Source organism: Falco naumanni, chromosome 5 (genome assembly GCF_017639655.2).
Source record: "Falco naumanni isolate bFalNau1 chromosome 5, bFalNau1.pat, whole genome shotgun sequence".
NCBI classification, from domain to species: domain Eukaryota; kingdom Metazoa; phylum Chordata; class Aves; order Falconiformes; family Falconidae; genus Falco; species Falco naumanni.
Genome location: NC_054058.1, coordinates 38240541 through 38262851, shown reverse-complemented (window position 1 = coordinate 38262851; position 22311 = coordinate 38240541). Strand labels below are relative to the sequence as shown.

At 45.1% G+C, this 22311-nt stretch overlaps 2 protein-coding genes across 2 annotated transcripts; both read left to right on the top strand.

Annotated features, from left to right (window-relative positions):
* The first annotated feature begins 2949 nt into the window (after positions 1 to 2949).
* On the top strand, positions 2950 to 7841 carry APOLD1 (apolipoprotein L domain containing 1). The gene is made up of 2 exons (XM_040596781.1): positions 2950 to 3045; positions 5210 to 7841. The coding sequence occupies exon 2, from the start codon at positions 5215 to 5217 to the stop codon at positions 5953 to 5955; it is 741 nt and encodes a 246-aa protein (XP_040452715.1). The 5' UTR covers positions 2950 to 3045; positions 5210 to 5214; the 3' UTR covers positions 5956 to 7841.
* Positions 7842 to 11958: 4117 nt separating this feature from the next.
* DDX47 (DEAD-box helicase 47) lies at positions 11959 to 20729 on the top strand. Its single transcript, XM_040595210.1, has 12 exons — positions 11959 to 12073; positions 12804 to 12897; positions 14349 to 14537; positions 15205 to 15276; positions 15811 to 15929; positions 16454 to 16525; positions 16647 to 16763; positions 16928 to 17074; positions 17377 to 17514; positions 18983 to 19053; positions 19871 to 20000; positions 20092 to 20729. The coding sequence occupies exons 1-12, from the start codon at positions 11996 to 11998 to the stop codon at positions 20212 to 20214; spliced, it is 1350 nt and encodes a 449-aa protein (XP_040451144.1). The 5' UTR covers positions 11959 to 11995; the 3' UTR covers positions 20215 to 20729.
* Positions 20730 to 22311: the final 1582 nt, after the last annotated feature.

Below are 22311 nucleotides of genomic sequence, written 5' to 3'. Positions count from 1 at the left end.
TACTCAAACGTACTCAATTATTAGATCAAAACAATGTTAATAAAGGAAGTGTATCTTTGAAACTCCAGCTTCAAATGTTACACATTTATGTTCAAATGTTATATTGCAGTGCAGTAGCTCCAAACAGCTTCAGAATAAACACTTCTGCCATACATGCTTTCTGCTGGAGAGGACAAGAGCAGAAAGATCAGTCCTTTCTGCCAAAATCCACTGGAAGGAAGAGAGCTGAAGTAATAAAACATCCTTCCTTCCCCTTGTTGGTCATCTGCTCCCACAAAATGCCTTCAGGGCAGACTTTGCATGAGTCTGGCTTCTGCACATTGCAAAAGGATGTGGCTAGATGGGAAAGGGTGGAGCAGAGGGACCATTTTTGGCCAGGATAGCTGTGAAACACCTGCTGTGCCTCATCCACCTTCAAGCCCGAGTGTTTCACAGATCAAGAATGATGAAACTGTAACAGAGTACAGCAGGCAGGATCGTGAGGCCTCTGCTAGCTTACAGGACTCCCCAGTGAAGGTCAAACCTGGCCCACAAGTCCTGACGTACCTGGTAGCTAAGATTCACTCCAGGTAGGCCCCTGGGACCTCCATGGTAACTCATCAGATGCGCTTACATCTGGACCGTGGCACTAATGGCGCCAAATGTCTTTCAGTCCCTGGGAGGCGGTCAGAGAAGATGCTCCTCTCACATCCTGCTTCCATTTCCACCTGCTCATCTTTGCTGGAGGGGGTCTCTGTAATTATCAGTGGGAGAGAAGTCCAGCACTCTCACCAAAGGGGTGATTGTGAAAGTGTCGGTAGGGACAAAACGAGATCACAGCATACTGCTGCAGGACAACTCCCTAGGAAACAGTGTTTCTTATTCTGACACACATTTGTTTTCCAGAATCAAGTTGATGTTTGTGGTGGGAAGTCCTTACTTTCTAGGTATGCACCTCATTATTGGGGTGGATTATGGGGAAACATTCTCTTTAGATGGTGAAGGAGCCCAGGGATGATCCCTGTGAGAAACTATCCTAGGCTGAGATGAACGTCTCATACTGCGTAAAGTGCAGGTCTTTGAGGATGCAGGAAACTCTATGAGGGAATACTACAAAAAGAGTTAATCGTCTCTTCTGCAATTTAGTCATGTCCTTGCCCACGCACTGAGCATCACAGGGGTTTCTGACAACATTTTGCAGCTGAGTATATTGAAAGAAGAGCACTGAGAAAGGAAGAAGAACAACTAAAGCTCTCGAAGTGTCATCTTGGGCTCATTCTAGACCTTTTTTTTCCTTTTCTGTGTTATTTCATTTTTAACAAAACTCACTGTCCTAACAAGGACACCTCTATGGCACAAGTCCTAATGCATATGCAGTTACATAAAAACCCATACTCTATTTGGGAATGTGCGAAAGAGCTCTTGTGTCTATTAACTGCAAACCTTCACCAAGGCAGATGGGCTCCAATTCAAGCATATGTTTGCTAAAACAAAGAGAAGGGCTAAAGCACACTTTCTTTCAGCGTCAAAATGCACCTTCCTGTCAACATGCAATATGTACAAAGTGCATCTGACCAAGATTGCTTATTTAAGCACCTTCAAAATAATGTTTTGTCTTTTCAGTTCTGTGACAAGTTAAAGTAGCTCTTCAATACTATTTATTTATTCATTCATGTGCCATCTCGCGCAGGCCCACCTCTGAAAAACACTTGATATACTGTTTCACAGTCATTTTAAGATGATCTAAACCCAAGCTGACATTGCAATGAATAATCCTAGCCTTCTCCTCTCCCTGCCTGCTGCCTCTCAGTCCTGGTTCCTTCCTAAGGTCAGCTCCAGCAATTGTGTGGCTACGCACCTCACACATTCAACAGTAAAGCCTCACCACTCACTGACAGCTAGGTAGCCTTCAGATTAGCCAGACCAGGGGGACACTAGGGCACAATCAGAGGTTCCCTGTCAACAAACAGCCCTGAAGAGAAACAGATGGCCCATCTTCAAGCAGAACTGCTCAAAACTGATATCTGGCAACCACAGGCCCTGTGTCAATAAGGACACATGCTACTTTGGTCTAAGGTGTGCTGCACCACTTAGTGCCACCAAAAAATCCTTTTTTTCCTGAACCCATCCAAAGATTCTGTCTTTGATTAAAGCCGGCCCTGGCTCAGTGTGAAAAGCAGCGCCAGGAGTGTCACTTAGGCTGTTCCTCCCCACCACCTTCATCACTTCCTCCCTCTGGCCACATCTGTATGTGGGCACAACTGCCAAGAAACAGCAGGCAGCAAAAGAGGGCACCCCAATGACCCTTTCTTTCGGATCATTGGTGGCTGGGCAGGCACCTTAGGAAAACAACACGGTTGTTTCTCAACTACCATGGTGTCCATGGTAAGAAACAGCAAAAACACAGGGAGAACACTCCTTTTGCAGGATGCTGCGTGGTTTTACCTTCTCCGAAGGAGAAGGGATGGGAGTTCAGAGCAATCATCTTGCTGTAGAGCTGCTTCCCTTTTAACAAGCAGAGCACCACTGCAGCACTCGCACAGCACTGCTGTGCTCCAGCCAGTCACACAATTGTCCCAAAGAACTGGGATTTCAAAAGTAAACTGACCTTGAATGAAGTAGCTGCCTGACTGAGGTTCCACTAGCTCAAGACATGTGGCAGGGGGACTCTTCAGTCATCAAGCAATTGGCAGCTCCAGCACAGAGTAAAGTCAGTTGCTATTTCAGGGAAAGGAAAGGCAACTGTTCCCTGGGGGAATGACTGCACTAGCTCAGCACCAGAAATAGGCTGAGATTTTAAAATTTTTTTCCCCCTACACTTCAGGAAAAGCGAACACACAATGTTCATTTGCAGGGATCGTTTCCTGAACATGATGTGTGCTCGCTGTCCTGCAGGTCACTTTCCAGTATGTCACATCCTTCTGCACAAGGGAGAGCAGGAAATGGCAAACTCCCAGTATGAGGCAAAGCATTCCCATCACAGCAATTGGTCCACAGGAGCTATAAATTGGTCTCCTCCAGAAACAGATCAAATTTGTCTTTGGGGAGGTCAGCTGGAAACTAAAGGTAAGTCTGAACCAGTGTTTTTTTCAAGTGTTTCTGAGTACTATATTAGGAAAGCATTTGCAGGTTTGGAGCAATGTATGCCTTTATTGTTGGGGAGGTTTTTCTTTAAGAGCAGGAGTTGGTTTTGTTTTCCTTTATGCTGGCATAAATCAGTATATTCAAAAGATATGCATCATTGTACAGCTTATGCTATATATTGAATGACTGTTCTTTTAACCAAGTGAGATGATCATTGTTATTACCTAAGACTGTTCTCAGCAAGAAAATCTGCAGAACAAATTGTTAAGAGGCTACAGGAATCAATGTATTTAATGATCATCATATTGATCTCTTGTTAAGTTATTGATGTTACACTCATTACTAATTTCAATGCCAGTATCCGTTTAGCTTAGTGTTAGCCCTTGTGCTTTCAGCTTAATCTCTGACTATAGCATAAAAAATGAGAGGACACTGCCTCCAGCTAAGAAAAGCACAATGTACTAAGTGGCTCAAATGGCCTGATGATACCAAAAGAGACTGGGGTCATTGTTCTGAATGGCATAGGGGTAGGTCCTAAAGGATTCTGTGTGAGATGGATTAGGACAAGCAGAAGGGAAGAAAATTGCCGTGAGAATTATTTACTTACACACTTTGGGATGGAAAGACTCTTTATAGTAGGAGGCTTCCTCCTTCTCAAACACAGGGATTCTGCAGAATGAAATCCCCAAGGATCCTAACTATGCAGTGTGTCCGTGTGAGGGATCAGGCACCACCACCACCGAAGACTTAGAACTGCAAAGGTGGCTGCAGCAATGAATAGTTTTGTTTAATTTGCTCTGGGACAGGGTTTTTTTCTGCTGCAGAGACTTCTTTTGGCTAGGAGGGCATTATGGACTGCAAAAAGCTTCTTAGCTCTATGGCTAGACTTTGCTAGGTGCAGAGGCAGCACAGCTCTGTGCACAGTGCAGTGTGGTGGAGCACAAAAGTTCTGCTTCCACCAGACAGCAGGCAATGCTACATCACTTCTGTTGCCTCCCTCGTCCAGTTGCTGTATATGTAAGCAGTGTTAAGGATGCTGGCTTCCTTTGTAAAGCACTTTGCAGCCTTAGAGCAACCTGCAAATACTTATTAGAATATTTTTTCTACCCTTGTGACATGACACAGAACAGAGGGAGCAAACAGAAATTGCCTAGCACCAAAACCCGGAAGATTCACCTTCTAGAAGGGAAGACACTCTCCTGCTATCTTGCCAGTGAAGGTTGCCATAGCCAGCAGTTTTCAGGCAGTTTCTATTCACAGGTGCCTGTATTTCCCCTATTGCCCCATCCCCAAGGGAGTGTGCGCTGAAAGTGGGCTCATTTTTCTGGTGTGCCCTTCATGAACCTCTTAAACAAGGTCCATAGGCCTCCCTGCCACTGTCACTGGAGATCCACCACCTCAGGCTGGACTAAGCACCACAGAATAAGGGTTCGCACCATTGTGCAGACCAGGTTAAAATAGGAAAAAAATGCTGCAGGACCTTGAGTTGCTTAGGCTTAAAGAAAGGAAGGATGTTCACAATACCCATCTGAGGCATCAATAAGCCTCTCACCTCCTAGATGGAAAAAACAGACGTTGACTCCCCTCAGCAGTTTCTCTCTATCCTTCTTTAATGGGAAATGACCCCTAAATAGCAGCCTGGGATGGGTGGCTTTCACCCTCTCAGTGCATGGCCTTTCTTGTGAAAGATGCCCTTGAATACTGCAGATCCTCTGAATCTTATCATGGGGACCACACAGTAGTTCTGGCAGCATTACTACTCTGGGAACTGAGTCACTCAATCTCTAGGTAATTTCTGTCCTCAGGGTTGGAAGAGACACTTTGTGTCTTCACAGAGGTAGTAACAACAGCACCTCTGACCCCAGCCCTTAAGATATTTTAGTCCTCTTGGGGAACAAGAAAAACATTCAAGAGTTCCTCTGTCTGAAAGTTACAGTGGAATATGGTAATTTAATGTACAAGTGCGTACGTGCACATGTGTGTGTACGTGAGTGTGTATGTGTGTGCAGACAGCAAACCCTTTGTATAGCTGAGTGAAGAAAAAAAATTGGCTGGATGCCATCCTTGAAATGGTGGTCCGGGCTGAGCATGTCTCATGGGGGTGTTTAACATAAATCCCAACCCAGCTTTTTCTGTTCCTGGACAGAGACCATGGAGAGAAATGGTACTGCCTTCCCCCAGACACTAGACCCCACACACCACTTCCACACAGCACTGCTGGATCAGAGACGGAGGCTACGTGGCCAGATTGCTCACCTTCACAAGGCGGCTCGTAAACTCAGCAAGCTCCGCAAAAGGTCCCTGATTGCCAACATCAGCGGGAGCACCCTGACAGCCGCGGGAGCAGTCACAGCCATTGTGGGGCTGTCCCTGAGCCCAGCAACGCTGGGAGCCTCTCTCCTGGCATCCGCTGTGGGTCTGGGCCTGGCCACTGCTGGGGGGGCTGTCAGCATCACCTCCGATCTCTCCTTAGTGCTCTGCAATTCCCGGGAGGTGAAGAAGGTGCAGGAAATTGCAATGACTTGTCGGAAACAGATGAGGGAAATCCTTGGCTGCCTGGAGTTCCTCCGCCGGGGGCAGGGCCCAGGGGACCCCACACTGTGCCAGTCGGAGAAGAGGGCCTCCATCTTGCTGTATAACTCCGTCTGCTTCATGGTCTTCTGCGGCTCTCACAGCTTCCTCGTGCCAGAATACACAAAGGAGGTCACAAAAGTGAGCCAGGCTGTGCTGAAAGCCAAAATCCAGAAGCTGGCTGCCAACCTTGAGACCTGCACCAGGGCAATGGATGAAGTCTGTGAACTTCTTGAGTCCAGGACAAAGCTTTCCCCATGCACAAGGAGACTCAACTTGAGTGCTAAAACAACTGCTGAGATCCCAAGGCCATCCAGCTGAAACCGTGTTTGTCCCATAGTTACGAACTGGTCTTGGAGACATTACATTATTAATTGTCACCATTAGCACTGCTACCTGTTGCTGTCATAATATTGGTGGTGCTAATCCAAACAGATTATCACATCTCTCATGTGCCTTACCTATATCTGAACACAAACTCCTTCCTGATCGGAAGCTAAAGCTTACACACACGCACACTCCACCGACAGCAGCCACCTGATTAAAGTTGGAGAATATGATGGACACACGGACTATTGTGTAGACAGAAGCAGATCCCAAAGCCTAATGGCAGGAGTAGGTGGCCATTCCTCAGACCCATGTTTCTCCAGCCATCTCCTTGGCTCTGATTCCCCAAGGCAGCAAAAAAATAAGTGGGTCAGGAGGCTGATGAAATCCCTGCAGTCCTAGTGCTGATTGAACTTGATTCGTAAATAATATATGAATTTGTAAGTGGTAAAAGGGGGCTGGGCTACCCTCAAAAAGCCAGCAGCTGCCAGCTTCCAGTGAAGTACAGTCCCATTACCAAGGTACATCTGGAAAGGCTGTTGAAGGAAGCAGGTCCATATATGACAGCCTGTGTGGATGGCTCATCATCCCAGGGTGAAACAGCAGGGCCAGAAATCGTAATCCCTTTTGAAGAAACCTCTCTAGGCTGAGAACTGTGATGTTTGTGTTCTATTTATTTACATATTTACAGGATTATTTTTAAGGTTTTGATATTGTATTTAAATATGTTTGGGGTTTTTTTTTCTTTTAAAAAGGAGGCCTCTGCTCCAAAGGAAAGAAGCTGTTCTTAGAGGCAAAGCAAGTCTGTGGCATGTGAGAGCAAGTTCTTTGGCTGTGAGGGAGGGCAAGTCCATGTACAAAAAGGAAAGCATGGCCTGAATGCCAGTAGTTATAAAATAGGTGAAACACGGTCAATGAGTGACAACAGATCTGCAGAACAAAAACAGGGAGAAGGACAGGTCAGTGACCCTGGGATGAGAGCCTGCCTCAGGGCACTGGTGGAAGAAAGCAGTTATCTATTGCAGCAAGGACAGAAGCATAGGTTGGTGTTACTGGTCTGAGCTGGAGCCCAGCTGTTATGGGAGCACATCTGAGAGGTGGGAGTACCACTCTCCATGCAGTTGAGCAGCCTGTGAGACCCACAGCGGTTCGTCTGTGAGGGAGGAGGCAGCACTCATGGAGAGCTACACATACTCCTACTAATGCTTCCCAGGGAAGGCTTTGTGCTAGCAAAATATGTACTGGTACTAACACTCAAGAGGGGTGCAGAGGAATAGGATGATTCAGAGGCAGAGCGCTTATGAAACAGGAGGAAGGACTGGGACCCTGTTTCGAGTGACTGATCTGCTAAATACGTCCTTTATGATTTTTGACCTTTCAGTGCCTCGGTTCTCTGTCTAAAAATGGGGATAGTAGCACTTCCCTGCCTCACAAGGATGTTTCTGGGACAAATATTGAAAAGTGCTCAAGTACTGTGATGACAGGGATCATGTCAGTACCTGGAAGAGGTATAAGGCAGAAACCCCAGAAACTAGCTTGAGACAACTGAAGGAGTTAATGCAGGGATAATTTCACCTCCACAAGTATGCCTCAACGGGTAAGAGAAACTCCCCTGCAGATACATGAATTAAAATTATCAGGAAACCCACTCTGTAATTCTAAAACATCGATCAAACTCTTAGGAAGAGCAACACTTCATCTCACAAAGCTTGAACCCTTGTCCTTTTTGTCTCTTCCTCTTGTCACATCAACATTTGTTTTTACACATAAGAACAAAAGTTTTGATCCTTCAGAGTGTGAGTCAGATGCTTGTAAAGCCCATGCCTGTTTGCCAGAAATGAACAAATACACTACTGGTTCGATTAAATTAATATGAAGCACTTTTGTGTCAATGTGTTTCTGCACACCTGCATGTGATCACATTTCTGCCCCCTGGCTCACCCTGCTCGATTTCATGCTCCAGGCACTGGAGCTAGGGGATCAATATGAGCAGCTGGACATGTTCAGAAGGCAAGTATGAAAAGTGAGGTCATCAGCTCCATGCAACAGAGCTGGCATTTGTGTATGAGTTTATGTGTTTGTCTCTGTCAGTATATATCCTGGTGTGCACACTAGCCCATGTATGCTGTGGATATTGGTCTCTGACACAGATGCAGAGGCACATATGTATGGGCATGTAAGTATGGTTTTAGAGTGTGAACTGCACGCTATGCAAAGGCAGACATGATGCAAAATTTTCCCTAGTGCTCCAGCGTATCACCAGCTAACTCCATCAGATCAGTTACCACTTAACCATACTTCTGAGATGCCCCGTTTTGTCATCACAGAGAAAATTATATAACATACTTCTCCTACCTCCTCCCCAGTTTTCTGGCAATGCAGCTTCATCCACATGTCCACACAGAGGGGACAACACAGGAACAACAACAGCTCTGAATGAACTAATCTGACTAGCAGAAAGATCTAAATTTGATAGCTCACAAGGGTTGGTTTGCTCTTCTCAGCACAGTCCAGCACTGCAATCACAGCCACTGTTTTAGCAGCTGGTGATGAATCAGATACTTTTGCTTCCAGTCTCAGCCACACAGGCAAAAAATCCTGCTTCTGTTCTGTTTTCCTGTAGGCTAACCCCTCAAAGTCAGGATTTGGGTTGTTGCAGAGTGCTGCTGTGCACATGTAATTGAGCCCAAGCTACCACACTTCCCTCTCCAGGTTTTGCTAGGAATGCAAAGGGAGGCTCCGGCAGACAGTGGGGCCCACAGGCTGGAAGATCTGTAGTCCTAGACAAGTCACAGGAGCAATGTGACTTAGTTTGCTCCAAAACCCATTCAGTGCTCTTGGACACCTTCTAAGCTAGGTTGTCCTGTGAGTCTAAGTCTGTGCCCTCACACCTCAGATACACTTGATCTAGCAGCTAGCAGACAGGGCAGGAGGTGGTCAAATCCTCCTCACTCAGCTCCAGACATACTGTCCTGTCTCTTCCCATGAAGTCAGCACTGGATCTCATGCAATATCCTGGAGAGCCAGCTCTGGGAGCTGTGCTGGCAGAAATCTACCGTATTTGGGGGTAAGATTAATTTCTTACTCCTTTTGCTCACTGAAACAGCTCACTGCTGGGTCAGATGACCACCAGAGCTGGTACCAAGAAAGCACTAGAAGCAAGTGACCTGGGCTGGGACAGGGGTGCACCTAGTCCAGCATCAGTATTGGCTTAGTTCCAATATCATGACTCCCTTAGAGTCACAAGCAACATTTGGGGGAAGTGTCTTTGATAAGCAGCTTTTTTTTGCTAGTAGTTATGCTATTTACCCTTCAAAGTAGTAGATGTGCTGGTGGAACAACCCTTCCTTTGGTAGCTAGGCAGCAGGGGGAGAAGAGTACATGTGATTTGATGTTTAGCCTGGGTTGGCAGTTATAAAGCCTGGCCTCCTGATGCCATTTTTACTTCCCTTTTATTGAAAATAAATTCCCCTGCTGCAGGGAGAAATGATTCAATAGTGAAGCAGAAACGCAAATATCATTTTAACATAAAGTCCCATAGCATGTTTTGAAAGCATAATAAAAGATGCCTGTGACAAAGAATCCCGAATATAGTCAGGGAATCAGGATATCCCAACAGCCTCTCTCTAGGCATCTCAGTGGGTAGACAGGACCATTTACCATACACGCTGTACATCCTGTCTTATTATGCATCCCTTATGAAATAGTTTGCCTTATACCTGCACTAAAATTCATCTGCTGTGGATGCTCCCACCCTGTCCCCCTTAAGGAAGACAGCTTGTAACATGCAGTAGGGCTAGGAACATATTTGGTCAAAAGCTGAGTCTAAAAGCCCTAGAGTGAAAATTTCTAAATCCAATATAATCTGCAGTGTACTGTGCTGAAAAGCACAAAAAGGGAATCACCATTTAGAAGCAGTACTTCTTTTATCACGAGTGCTCCCAAGAGCAGTTTAGGACAGGTGGGAACTTTTATTCAAATACATCTGCTGACAAAAGGGAATTACCCAAACCGGAATTTTACCAGAACAGAATTGCTCCACCCTGCTCCCCACCAAAACAGCACCTACAGTATTAGATGGGCAATGAATTCAACAAAGAACTGCAAGCAGTGACTTCCTGTCACATCCCTGACTCCATTTCCTGAGTCATCCCAGTGACCCTTACAAGGGTTCATGTCTAAGTTCTGGCCAAGCTTAACCTTTTAGCACTAATGATAGCAAGTTCACAGCTCAGACTGACGTAATTTTTGAAACATATGGTCATAACTAGCATCTACACTGGGTGTTTCTCGGAGGTTTTTTCTTGTTGGTTGTGGTATTTTAACATTTAATTTATTATTTTAAAGTCATTGCTCCTGAGCACAGTGGGATGCAGCAGTTTCATTTCCACTGCTGCCCAGTGAATTGTTTCAGGTTTCCTCTCCTTTCCCTGTCACACAGCGAGTTTGTTTGGATTTCCTCTCACTTTCCTCATTGTTCTGGAAGCAGAGGAAATGGCACACTTGGAATCCAGTGACAGATGCTCTGGTACGTCAGCATTTCCACTGTGAGCACACCCAGCTGGGCTTTCCAACCAGCAAGACAGAGGGAGGTCTGGTCATGATTGCAGCCATGAGTTCCATTTTGCAGTTGGCGCTGCTGTCCTTCCAAAGCCCAAGCTCTTTGATGTGGTAGCATTCTTTTTCCTAAAACAAAGGAGGTTCACTTTGCTGCAAGGCTGACCTGCTGCAACCAGCATTGGGACTACAAATCAGAGAGGCTGCATCCAGACCAGATGGAAACCAGCGAGCTCAGGAATTATCATGGCGATATATTTTGCTGCTGCTCTCCCTGGAAGGGCAGTAAATCCATCACCATTTTCACCTCGCACTGGGTACTTGCAGGCTCCCTGCCTGCTGCTGTCATCACAACAGCAATCAAGAGAGCTGAGGGAGTGCTTTCATCTATTCCCATCCCCTCTACTCTCATTTAACACTGTGAGTTCCTACAGTTCAGTTTATTTTTTGCATTTCTGACACTTCAAAGTTACACCTTGGAAATCACCATGAACAGGGAAACAAGGTGGAACAATGACAGATTTTGATTTTTTTTTTACCTTCACTAGTACTTCAAAATGTTTCATATCAGCACTTCTGAAGAAGTCAATTTGCTCTTTATACGTATTATATATGTAAGTTTATATGTGTTCTTGTATTTTTGTGCCGGGCCAGTTCATTTTGTCTCGTTCTTTCACAACTGTAGAGTTTCTGAATAAAGACCACCACCACACACACTGCCTGATGCAAATGCTGAGCTGCAGGCCAGCGCCTCAGCCAGCTGTGGTTAATGCCAAGCAGGTGGGTTTTCACACAGCCAATTCAGCGTGCTCTTACCCCAATACAGCTCCGTAACCCCTCCTTCCCCGGAGAGCTCTCTGGAGTTCCGTGGAAATTCATCCCCAGTCTCCAATTTAGCAAAGCACAGCACTCGTCACACAAATCCCCTTGCAGAAGCACAAGCCAAACAAAGTTTAAAGGAAACAAGCCTTGTACACGTTTAGAAGACAGGCCTCCCCGTGTCTGCTAAACAGCCTTGCGCAGAGCCAGGATGTTTCCACCGGCACGGCAACGCGGCCCACGGCGGCTCCTTCACATCAGGAGGAGAAAACGACAGCGCTTGGTACCCCGAGCGTGAGAGCCGCTTCCCAGAGGGCTGCACCCTGCTGACCTCCGAGCGCGGAGGGCACCTTCTGGGCTCAAGAACACGAGGCCGCCCGCACCCCACAGCCCCAGCGCTAACACGGCCGTAGCGCTTTCCCAGCGCGGCGCTGCCGGCCCCGCCCCGCCCCGCGCGCCAGCCCGGCTCCCGCCGCCGACAGCCGCGACCACAGCGCCCGCCCCAACGGGTAGCTGCCGCCGCGCGCGGCCCCTCGAGCCCCGCCCCCCCGCTCCGATTGGCTCTTTCCTCGGAACTACAAATCCCATAACACCGCCCAAGGGGAGGGGGTACGGCTCCCGGCGCCCTCCGCGCTGCCTCCGAAGGGGGCGGATCAAAATGGCGGCAGGAGGTGAGGAAGGGCAGGTGGAGGCGCCGGAGGTGGCGGTGGAAGAGCCACGGAGCTTCAAGGACCTGGTGAGACCGGGCTGGGGCCGCTTCTGCCCCGCTGCTCCTTCCCCTGTCCGAGGAGCTCTCCTGTCCCCGCCCCGCTTGTCAGTCCGGGGGGGGGCGGGACGGGACGAGCTCCTCGCAGAGCCTGGTGTGCCAGCTGTGCCCTACGCCGCTCCGCCGTGCTTGCCTCGTCCGTGGCACGGCTCCGGGCTGCGGCGCTCCGTGGGTTACGGGCGGCCCCGGGCCCGGCGGAGCTGCCGCTGTGCGCCGGGCAGACACGTGCGCCGCCGTCGATCCGCGGGCGCGGTGTGGCGGCGGTGCTGGTGCTGTGCCCGCGCCGCAGGTCTGGGGAGGCCGGACCTCTGCCCCAGGGAGGCTGGCCTTGAAAGCCGCTGCTTGTGTGTTGAGCAGTGCTAACCTGCACAGGCGTTTTTCTTTTTCCATGCTCATGGGATATCCGCAGAGGGGATAAGAGACAGCTGGGGTGGGGTGGGGAAGTTCCTTGTGTAAGCTCGGGAAAAAATTACTAGTTCCTTACTGATGCCAGTCACCTCTAACAGTTTTGAACAAACCTGTGAAGTTCCTGGTGGAGGTGGGATCACTGCTTGCCCTTTCATGTAGTTGCATCGAGGGCCTGATGGGGTTTGTCTCAGCTAGAGACAAGTTTGGCTGTGTTGCAGCATGTATTTAACTTAACTTTGATCTAATTTAGGTTTCCTTGGTGATATGTTTCCCTTTTTTTATTAATGTTTAGGGAGTGACTGATGTCCTGTGTGAAGCATGTGACCAGTTGGGATGGAAGATGCCCACAAAGATCCAGGTTGAGGCTATTCCAGTGGCTCTTCAAGGTGAGCAGTGGGCTTCTCTGATCCCGAATCTGGGAATGCCCCAGGAGCTCTACGTGAATTAATTTTACTGAGTGGAAAGTAAGTGGCAGGGATGAGAGTGTTCTCACTTCTTGATCATTGAAGATCTCTGTGTAGAAGTTTTCTCTGTTCATTCTTACGTTCTTCCCAGCTGGAGCTTGGAATACCAATTTCTCCTATAGCTGCCTGCAATTGCAGAGTTTCAAATGGGTACAAACACGGGTTCTGGAGTGTTCACAACTGTTGCGTAGTTCTGACACTCAGTGTTAAATAACATTATTGTCCGCTGTTAGAGCTGCTAGGCCTCATTGACAGTTTTCTTTCTGAAATACTCAAGGGTACACAGGAAACTTCTGACAGATTTGGGGCTCTGCCTTTTCTGGTGGAGACCTACAGTGTGTGTCTGAAATTGGACATGCTTGACTGATTACTTAACTTGTATAATCTGCTTTGCTGTGAGCAGGCAATTCTTTGAAATTAAGATTCTTGGAGTCAGTAATAGCCAAACCATATTCACTTTCTATAAACATCCTGGAATTACAGGAAAATAAATTACTGAATTCAGCAAACATTTCTGCCTGTAGAGTATTTGGTTGTTTTGATTTTTTTTTTGAAAAGCAAAACACTGTGAAGCAGGAACAGAGCAATGTAGTGACAAAATAGGAATAAATTTCCAATGTCCTGCTCTGTCTTGGTACTTCGCTGTTGTCAGACACTTTTATTCCACATACAAGATTCTTTTTTTTTTTTTTTTCTTTTTTTTTGGGGGGGGGGGGGGGGAGCGGAGGGGGGAGGCGGTTGGTGGTGAAGTGGGGGAAAGATTGCATTCCTGAGACAGTTTCTCCAGTTTAAGGCTTGTTGGCACTGTGTTCTTTTCAGCCGTAGGAGTTTGGGCAAAGGACATGCTGTCTCAATCCTTTCTGCTGCAGACCAGTTTAGATTTCTCTCTTAATTAATAGCACAAATTGGTTGTGGCTTGCAAAATGGGAGTTTGCTGTTGTCTTGTAGTTGGTATGACCTAAGTCTCAAACGTGGGAATCTATTTCCTTGTAAGCCAGTAAACAGACAACAATTGGTCTGGAATACTTACCCAGATAGAAGCAATAGGCTGTAAATTGACAGACAAATTTGAGAAATAATAAAACAAAGCTTTTTCTGAACTTAAGATTTCTATGAAAACTTATATTGCCAGAAGTTTAACTAGAGAATGGAAAGGTTCAAGGCTGTGGTTATTGTACAGATGAAGTCACATTCTAAAAATTCTACAAAGGTGTTCTGAAATTCTTTGTGTTGGCTCATTGTTCTTTACCCTTTGTGTGTCTCTGTTTTTCTGTCTTTAGGGAATTCTTGTGCTTTATTGCACAGTGCTTTAAAGGCTTCTTCCTCTGGTCTAGATATGTAACAGTTTTTGCCACCTTTGCTGCTCCTTATAGGCAGAGATATCATTGGACTGGCAGAAACTGGCTCTGGAAAAACAGGAGCCTTTGCTTTGCCAATTCTTCAAGCACTGCTGGAAACACCTCAGCGATTATTTGCTCTTGTCCTCACACCAACAAGGGAGCTGGCCTTCCAAATCTCAGAGCAGTTTGAAGCTCTTGGATCCTCCATTGGTGTCCAAAGTAGTAAGTAGCTTTGTGCTATTAGAGCAGTTTTCCTGAAGACTGAAGTTTTTCAGCTCTAGATTGCAAAGGAAAAAGTAGAAAGTATTTGTGTGGAGGGTTGAACAAAAGGTGACAAAAGCTTGTGATGCTGGAAGACAGAGATCTGGTATCAGATTTGGGAAAAAAGACTGTATGGTCTTTCCTTGTGAGTAGTCTGCATCTCTTCTGCATTCTAAGTCCGAACAGTTAAAGATGAAAATGGAAGAGAATCTTCTAAATAATATGTTTGTATCCAGTGCAGTTGCGTAGAGCTCCACTTTGTAGTGTGATGTAGTTTAATCTTTCCTTCAGACAGTCTGTATTGGTTCTTTAGATACTCTCTACAAATATGAAAGCTTTGTGGGTATTTTTAAAATTCCTAGATTTTTTGCAGTTGAGTTGCACTGCAAGGAATAGATTCTGCCTGTAGCTCTTCAACTGTCAAAATACCCAAGGCCAGTAAGGACTTCATTGTACAGCTTAAGAGGCCTGGGAAGGTCAGGTGTGCTAAAATAAAGTGAATTCTCATTAAGCTAAGTAACCTTTCATTTATACAGAGTTATGGGTGGTTTGAAGTAGGAGGAAACACTATGGTGCCAGGAGCTGGCTGGGGCTATACGAGACTCACTGTATTCTGTTTGTTCTGCAGCGGTTATTGTGGGTGGAATTGACACGATGTCTCAATCTCTGGCCTTAGCCAAGAAACCCCATGTTATAATCGGTAAGTTAACATGCTGGGGGTGTGGGGTATGAATATTATCAAACTGAAGTTCTCCAGAGAAAGAGTGCTAAAAGGCTAAAAGGCATTGGAAGAAGCAAGGGTACATCCTTCATTTGTTTTTGTCCTGAGATTTGAGTACTGGATTGTTAAATGTTTCTAAAGTATATACCAGTAGTCTTGCTGCTACAGACTCATTCCAGAGCATTCCTACTAGGCTGCCTTTGGATTGGTTTTTCATTCTCCTTAAGTATTCAAGATACTAGTCTCATCCTTAGTACAGCTCATCTACAGTCTGTTTTGTATTTGTTTTTTCTTTAGGGGAGGGGCGGGGGGAAAGCATTCTTCAGAGTCTGACTCCATTTGTCTTTATTTCAAAACACTCTGAGGATGTCTTAGAGAGAGTCCTTCCCACAAAGCTGTCTACCTTTACTTCTCTTGGGCAAAGGATCCCATTTCTGTAAGAGATGACTCTTGCCTCTTTGGATCTTTTACTTTGCTTTCATTCTAAACTTGCTCTCCTGATTTTGTTGGTAGCAACGCCTGGCCGTCTAGTTGATCATCTGGAGAACACAAAGGGCTTCAACTTAAGAGCTCTGAAGTTCCTAGTGATGGATGAAGCTGACCGGATCCTTAATATGGATTTTGAGACAGAGGTAGGAATCTGCTTGAAGAAGAATTTGGAACACCAGATGAGTCCCTTTAAAATTACTTCATACAGTCACATAGTAAACACAGAGCTGTTCTGTAGAAATTAATGGCAAATTTTAACTAAGATCTAATAATTGCACAAGTCTATGTTGGGAGTAGAACTTAGGAGAGTTCCTGCAGAGCACCAGCAAGACAGTAGGAGGCATTTTGTTTCTGAAATCTACTGGTCCTTCTGGAGTATGTGACATAGACACAGTTACCGTATAACACGATCGCACACATGTTCCAACAGTAATACTGCCTGATATTTGCACTGTTGCTGGACTTCTGGAGCTCACACTGTCTAATTGTCAACAAGCTAGCAGCCTACACCTTCCCTTTAGAATAGGGGAAATATGTTCCTACAGAAATCTGAGCCTAAGTTGCACACACGCGTTATTCTTCATTTGGACGATCATTATGTTTGGAGGAGGCTTATGTCTTGATTGTTGTTGTATTCAGCATTTCCATTTCATTTCTATTTTTACAGGTGGACAAGATATTAAAAGTAATTCCTCGAGACAGGAAGACATTCCTGTTTTCTGCTACTATGACTAAGAAGGTGAGAGCAGAGTACTCTGCTTTACTACTTTCATCAGGCTATACTGTTGACTAAACTATATGATACAGGTTTCTGACAAGATCTCTGTCTATCTAGTACTAACTTACATTGATCTTCCTAGGTTCAAAAACTCCAGCGTGCTGCTCTGAAGAATCCTGTTAAATGTGCTGTTTCTTCCAAATACCAGACTGTTGAAAAACTGCAGCAGTACTACATTTTCATCCCCTCCAAATTCAAGGTAATGCCACTTCTGTTTCTTCCCTCTTGTGGCTATGTCTTGTCTTGCTGTTCCCGCAGCTGCCCAGTATCTTGTCACCTTGTCTGGCTTATATTTACTCTTTAATATGGCATATGTGTTTATCTCTTCACACCCCCCACCCCTTTCTCTCTGTCTCTTTTCAGGACAGCTACCTGGTTTATATCTTGAATGAACTAGCTGGAAACTCTTTCATGATATTCTGTAGTACTTGTAACAATACTCAGAGGACTGCTCTACTGCTCCGCAACCTGGGGTTCACTGCCATTCCTCTCCATGGGCAGATGAGTCAGGTATGGGCATACCTCACAGAATGGAGTAGACGGGAGACTTGTTGCTTGGGAAATGGGCTGCACCATACTGAGTCACAACTACCTTGCAGAAGGAGTGTTTCACAGTTAGTGTACTGGACTCGGCCCTAGAAATTGAACTAATGTGAAAATTGCCACTGGTTCTGTAATAGTTTAAAAAAACTGGAGAAATGAGATTTTTGAGTAGTTTTTCTCAGTTCTTCTTTACCAGTATTTCAACAACAGCATATTAACCAGAATAAGCATTATTATCTCGTTCCCTTTTTTGTCCTACTCTCTTCCAGAATAAACGCTTGGGCTCTCTGAACAAGTTCAAGGCAAAGGCGCGTTCTATTCTGCTGGCTACTGATGTTGCAAGCAGAGGTCTGGACATTCCACATGTTGATGTGGTGATAAACTTTGATATTCCTACACACTCTAAGGTAGGCTAATTTGTGTGCCAGCTGAGAGCTTCTGGTGACGAGGGGGCATAGTGAAGCTAGACAAGGGAACAAAGCCACCTTTTTTCTGCTAACAGGAAATCTAGTTCACGCTTCTGTAGATTAAAAGATGTACTGAGTTGGTATCTCAGTTTGGTTGAGTGGCTTCATCTGGGTTGTAGAACTGCTTTTTAGAACTACATTTTTAGAGTTGTAGAACAATTACTTCCTGTAAGTGAAGAGGGGAAGTGAGGGATATTCTGTGTCTTTGTGTTTCTGCTCTGAGTGTGTGTTTTGCCATATTGCAGTAAAGGGCTTCTAGACTTTGAAAACAGTTTTAACATATTACTAGTTTCAGGTAGTAATCTCTGTTACTGTGATTCAGGTTTGCCTTCACATTTTAAACTGTTAAAAAAAAAAAACAAAAAAAAAAAAAAAACAAAGACAAAAAAAACCCCAAAACCAAAAAGTAAAAATTCTCCCGTTATGTTCAGTGTGAGTTTGATCAAGAAAGATGTCTTTAATATATTTCACCTTCATATCACAATAGTACAGCAAACTGAAAAAAAGTGAGTTATTAACCATATACCATATGGAAAGTATAGTATTGTCTTAGGGGGGTGACTTTGTTTCCCAGACTACTTTTGGAAAGCATACCATTGACATACATTTCAGGAACTGGTATTGCTCCTTAGAATGATCAAAGACACTACACGTTGCAAACAAAGCTTGGTGGTTCTTTGGAAGACACTCCTTTTGACATTATAAAAGGACAGAAGTTTAAAAAAAAAAGTAATGGTGGGGGCAGTAGCTTGAATGACATTGCTACCGTTTTTGTGCCCTTCCCTCTTGCCTAACTATGTCACAGAACACATCCTTTCTCATGATGCTTCCTTTCTCCACACAGATCCTGCATGGAGAAGGGAGTATTTTAATTTCCATAATGTAGTATAAAACCTGGAAAACAGCGTAGAACCATATAAACAGAAGATGCTTAATAGATCAGATGCTTCCAAATTATTCTCATTGCTCCTGCCTTTCACTATGCTTGCCAAATTTAAATCTACTTGCCAGAGAGTGTGTCTAGAACACCGACTATGTAGAACATTAGATCCCAAGACTGAAAACGCAGGAATTGGCTCACTTTAAATATTAGCTTTCCAAGGAAGTGATAGTTCATTGGGAAAGTCATGCCTCATAACTTCTGTCCTGCAATCTTGAGTAACTGGAGCTGGTAGTCATTTTTCTAAAGAGAAGAATTCAAATGTTAAAATGAAAGGTATGCCTCCACAAGCCAGCATCTTCTCAAATCCTAATGCTGCACACGGCCCTGAGTATTTAATCCTGGCTGTATTTTTCTCCTAATCTTCTCGTACTTTCCTAAAGAAAAATTATATGGGCTGATTTATCATAACTTCTGGTTTGTGTTTGGTGCACATATATTATTGCTTATCAAGAAAATTGTTTTCAGGATTATATTCATCGTGTTGGGAGAACAGCTCGAGCTGGGAGATCTGGCAAATCCATCACCTTTGTCACACAGTAAGTGTTAAAATGTGATAGGCTTATTCTTCCCAGATGTGGTTCAGAGCAGAAAATGTCGTAACCTCATCCTGGGTGAGAAGAAAATATGCTTTTCATTTTGGGGTGCCAGTTGGATTTATTTAGTTAAAGGGAAAGAATTCAAAGACCAGGCTGAGAAGGGAGAAAGGTCTAGATAAATTCTAGAAGCAGGCATGTAATGAGCAGAACTTTACTGTTTATAACTTGATTGTATAATTGTCATGGTTTAACCCCAGCCAGAAGCAAAGTACTGTGCAGCCACTTGCTCGCTTTCCCCCTGTTCCCCGTCCCCAGTAAGACGAGGAAGAGAACTGGAAAAAGGTTAAACTGGTGGTTTGAGATAAGAACGGTTTAATAACTGGAATAAAGCAAAACCAGTAAGAATAGCAATTGTAATGAAGAGGAAAGGGAGAGAGAGAGAAATAAAATCCAAGGAGGGGAGAAAAACAAGTGGTGCACAATACAATTGCTCACCATTTGCTGATACCTACCCAGCCAGTCCCTGAGCAGTGATCAGCCCCTTCTGGCCAACTCCTGCTGGTTCACGTGCCAAGTGTGATGTTCTGTGGTGTGGGATATCCCTTTGGCTAGTTTGGGCCGGCTGTCCCTGCCAGGCTCCCTCCTGGCTTCTTGTGCACCTGCTCACTGGCAGAGCATGGGAAACTGAAAAGTCAAGGACTTGTGAGGCCATCAGCGCAAGCATCTGTGGGCTGGAGATAAGGGGTGATGTCTGTGAGTGGTGACAGCTGAAGCACTCTCAGGAGGGCTGATTCAAGCTGGTGTCTTGTTTTTCCAGGTATGATGTAGAGCTGTTTCAGCGCATTGAACACCTGATTGGCAAAAAGCTGCCAGCATTCCCCATGCAAGAGGAAGAAGTTATGATGCTGACAGAGCGTGTGGCTGAGGCCCAGAGATTTGCTCGAATGGTGAGTGCTGGCTTCTTGTCCCACTACTCATTGTTGTAGTATGAATTTCCTCAGGTGCCAGAACGCGGTCAATCTCTTGATTGCATTGCAGGAGCTGCGGGAGCAGGGAGAGAAGAAACGATCTCGGAATGATAATGATGATGACACAGAAGAAGCTATTGGTGTCAGGAATAAGGTGGCAGGTGGGAAAAAGAAGAAGAGGAAAACCTTCTAGTTCAGTATTTGGACAGACCTTTCATTTTTTCTCTTTATGGCTACATGAGCTTGGCAAAAATGGTCTACCAAGTCATCTCCGGTAGATTCTTTTTTTCTTTCTGAACTGCTTGTGAGATTGGGCAGTCTACCTGGAAAACAACTTCTTCTCTTCTGCTTTACCAGTTACAGACCAAGCTTGGCCCATTGTGCTTGCTGATACCTACCATGGGGGTAGATGGTATCATGGGACCAGTCTTCCTTTCAGTGACACCAGCCTATCACCACTGGACCTGAAAGTAGCTGTGGTCTGGCCCTGCTCATTCACAAAGAGTGTGATTGCAGCTTTCCCACTGCTGCAGCCTGTCTCACCACTCAAATACACAGAATGGATCTGAGGTCAGATAGGTGTGTCGGAAGAAAGAGAGGAAAAAATTAAAAAAGCAGCTGAGTTTCTACAGCACAGTGTGATGCCCTTGCCTTAGTGAAGGGACATGTCATGTGGAGAACTCCAAATATATTTTGCTTAATTTTAAAGCTACCTGGTTTTCTTTGTCTTGTCACGACCTGTTCTGCTCATTTGGAATATTGACTCTGCCAGACGGTTTTCTTTTTGGATCAATCTTAGCAATTCAAATGTAGTATCAGTACTTTAGATGTGTCACCTGAAGAGTGGCCCAGCACAGAGAAAACCTGTTTTGACAGGGTTAGGCTATTCACTGCCTGGAATTAGATCCAATATCTGTAATGATTGGCAAGATCAAGGAAAGATCTGGGGTTTGGGTGGTTTTTTTGGTGTGTGTTTGTTTTTGGGGTTTTTTTTGTGGCTGATTCTTGTAGTACTTGCAAACCAACACAAGAGGGTGGTATTGACATAGGAAAGCAGCTCATGAGCTGGGTGGTGAAGAAATCCGGGTATTGTAGAGGCTCTTTGACACAGTTTTCCTATTTATTTCTCTGTCTTGGGCAGAGTTCAGTGCCGTATAGGTAGACTCTTGCAAGAGTGGGATAAATGTACTACTTCATATCAAACCAGAAGATTAGTGCTAGTTCCCATTGACAAAAAAATTCACGCTAGACATTTCTGCTGGTGGGCAGTGTGAGATGCTCTTTTGTGACCACTCAACATGAAAATTTAGTGCCTGTTAGAACTGCTCATAAACTGGATTTTTCTAGTATGTGAAAAACAAATGTTAAAAAGATTCTTTTTTAGATCTAAATGGAAAGCTGAAACTACTGCAGTAGTCAAGATGAGCACAATGGCTACTTCATAGTATCAACATCTAATATACACGTATATGCTAGTAAGAATGCTTTTGTACTTTTGTCTGGGGCAGCATATTTTGCAAAATTACAAATAACCCACAGCATTGTTAAAACTTAATAGGAACAGCTTTGTTGTCTTCATGAGGAACAAACATACTCCCTTGTGTGAGAAGAGTGCCAGTGTTCTTTGGCCTTTTTTTTTTTTTGGTAACAGTTTACTCGCATCTCCAGAATGGTCACCTTCAAGTTTGATAGCTCTGAAGCAGTCTTAAGATCACTGGCAGATAAGTAAGGATACAGATCTTGGGTATGTTTTCTGCTAAGAGCATTCTTGGAAAGCAGGTAGAGAGTGCATTTTCTACGAGTCCTAGTGCAGAGAGGCAGGGGTGGAAGCCCTGTTAATTCTACAGGGCCCTTTGGTAGGGATCCTCACAGGTAGAGATAAAACAGCCTTATAATGCACCAGAGAGAGGAATAAAGAGTATGTGGGTGGAGATGCAAATGCTCCTTCCCCATGGAGCAAGGGAACTCTCCTGACTGGTTCTCTGTCCTGCTGGATGCTTGAACAAAATTTCTTACCTTTCACAAGCAGTACAGGGTTGGTCCCACTATCAGCAATTTAAAATTAAATCCTTTTGAGGAGCCTGGGTCTCTGGAAAACCTCTTAGTGTTATTCTCGGCTATGTAATGGATGGCATGCAGTGTCGGTCCTGAACCAGTCTTGTAAAGTGATGTGGAGGGCAATTTTACTGCTGGAGGAGGTAGGCCAGGGTCATTCCTTTCAGAAGTAGTAGGAGGCTTGCTTTAATAGATTGGCAGGGTCTCTAGCATCTCTCTGTCCTTTCCTGTGTGG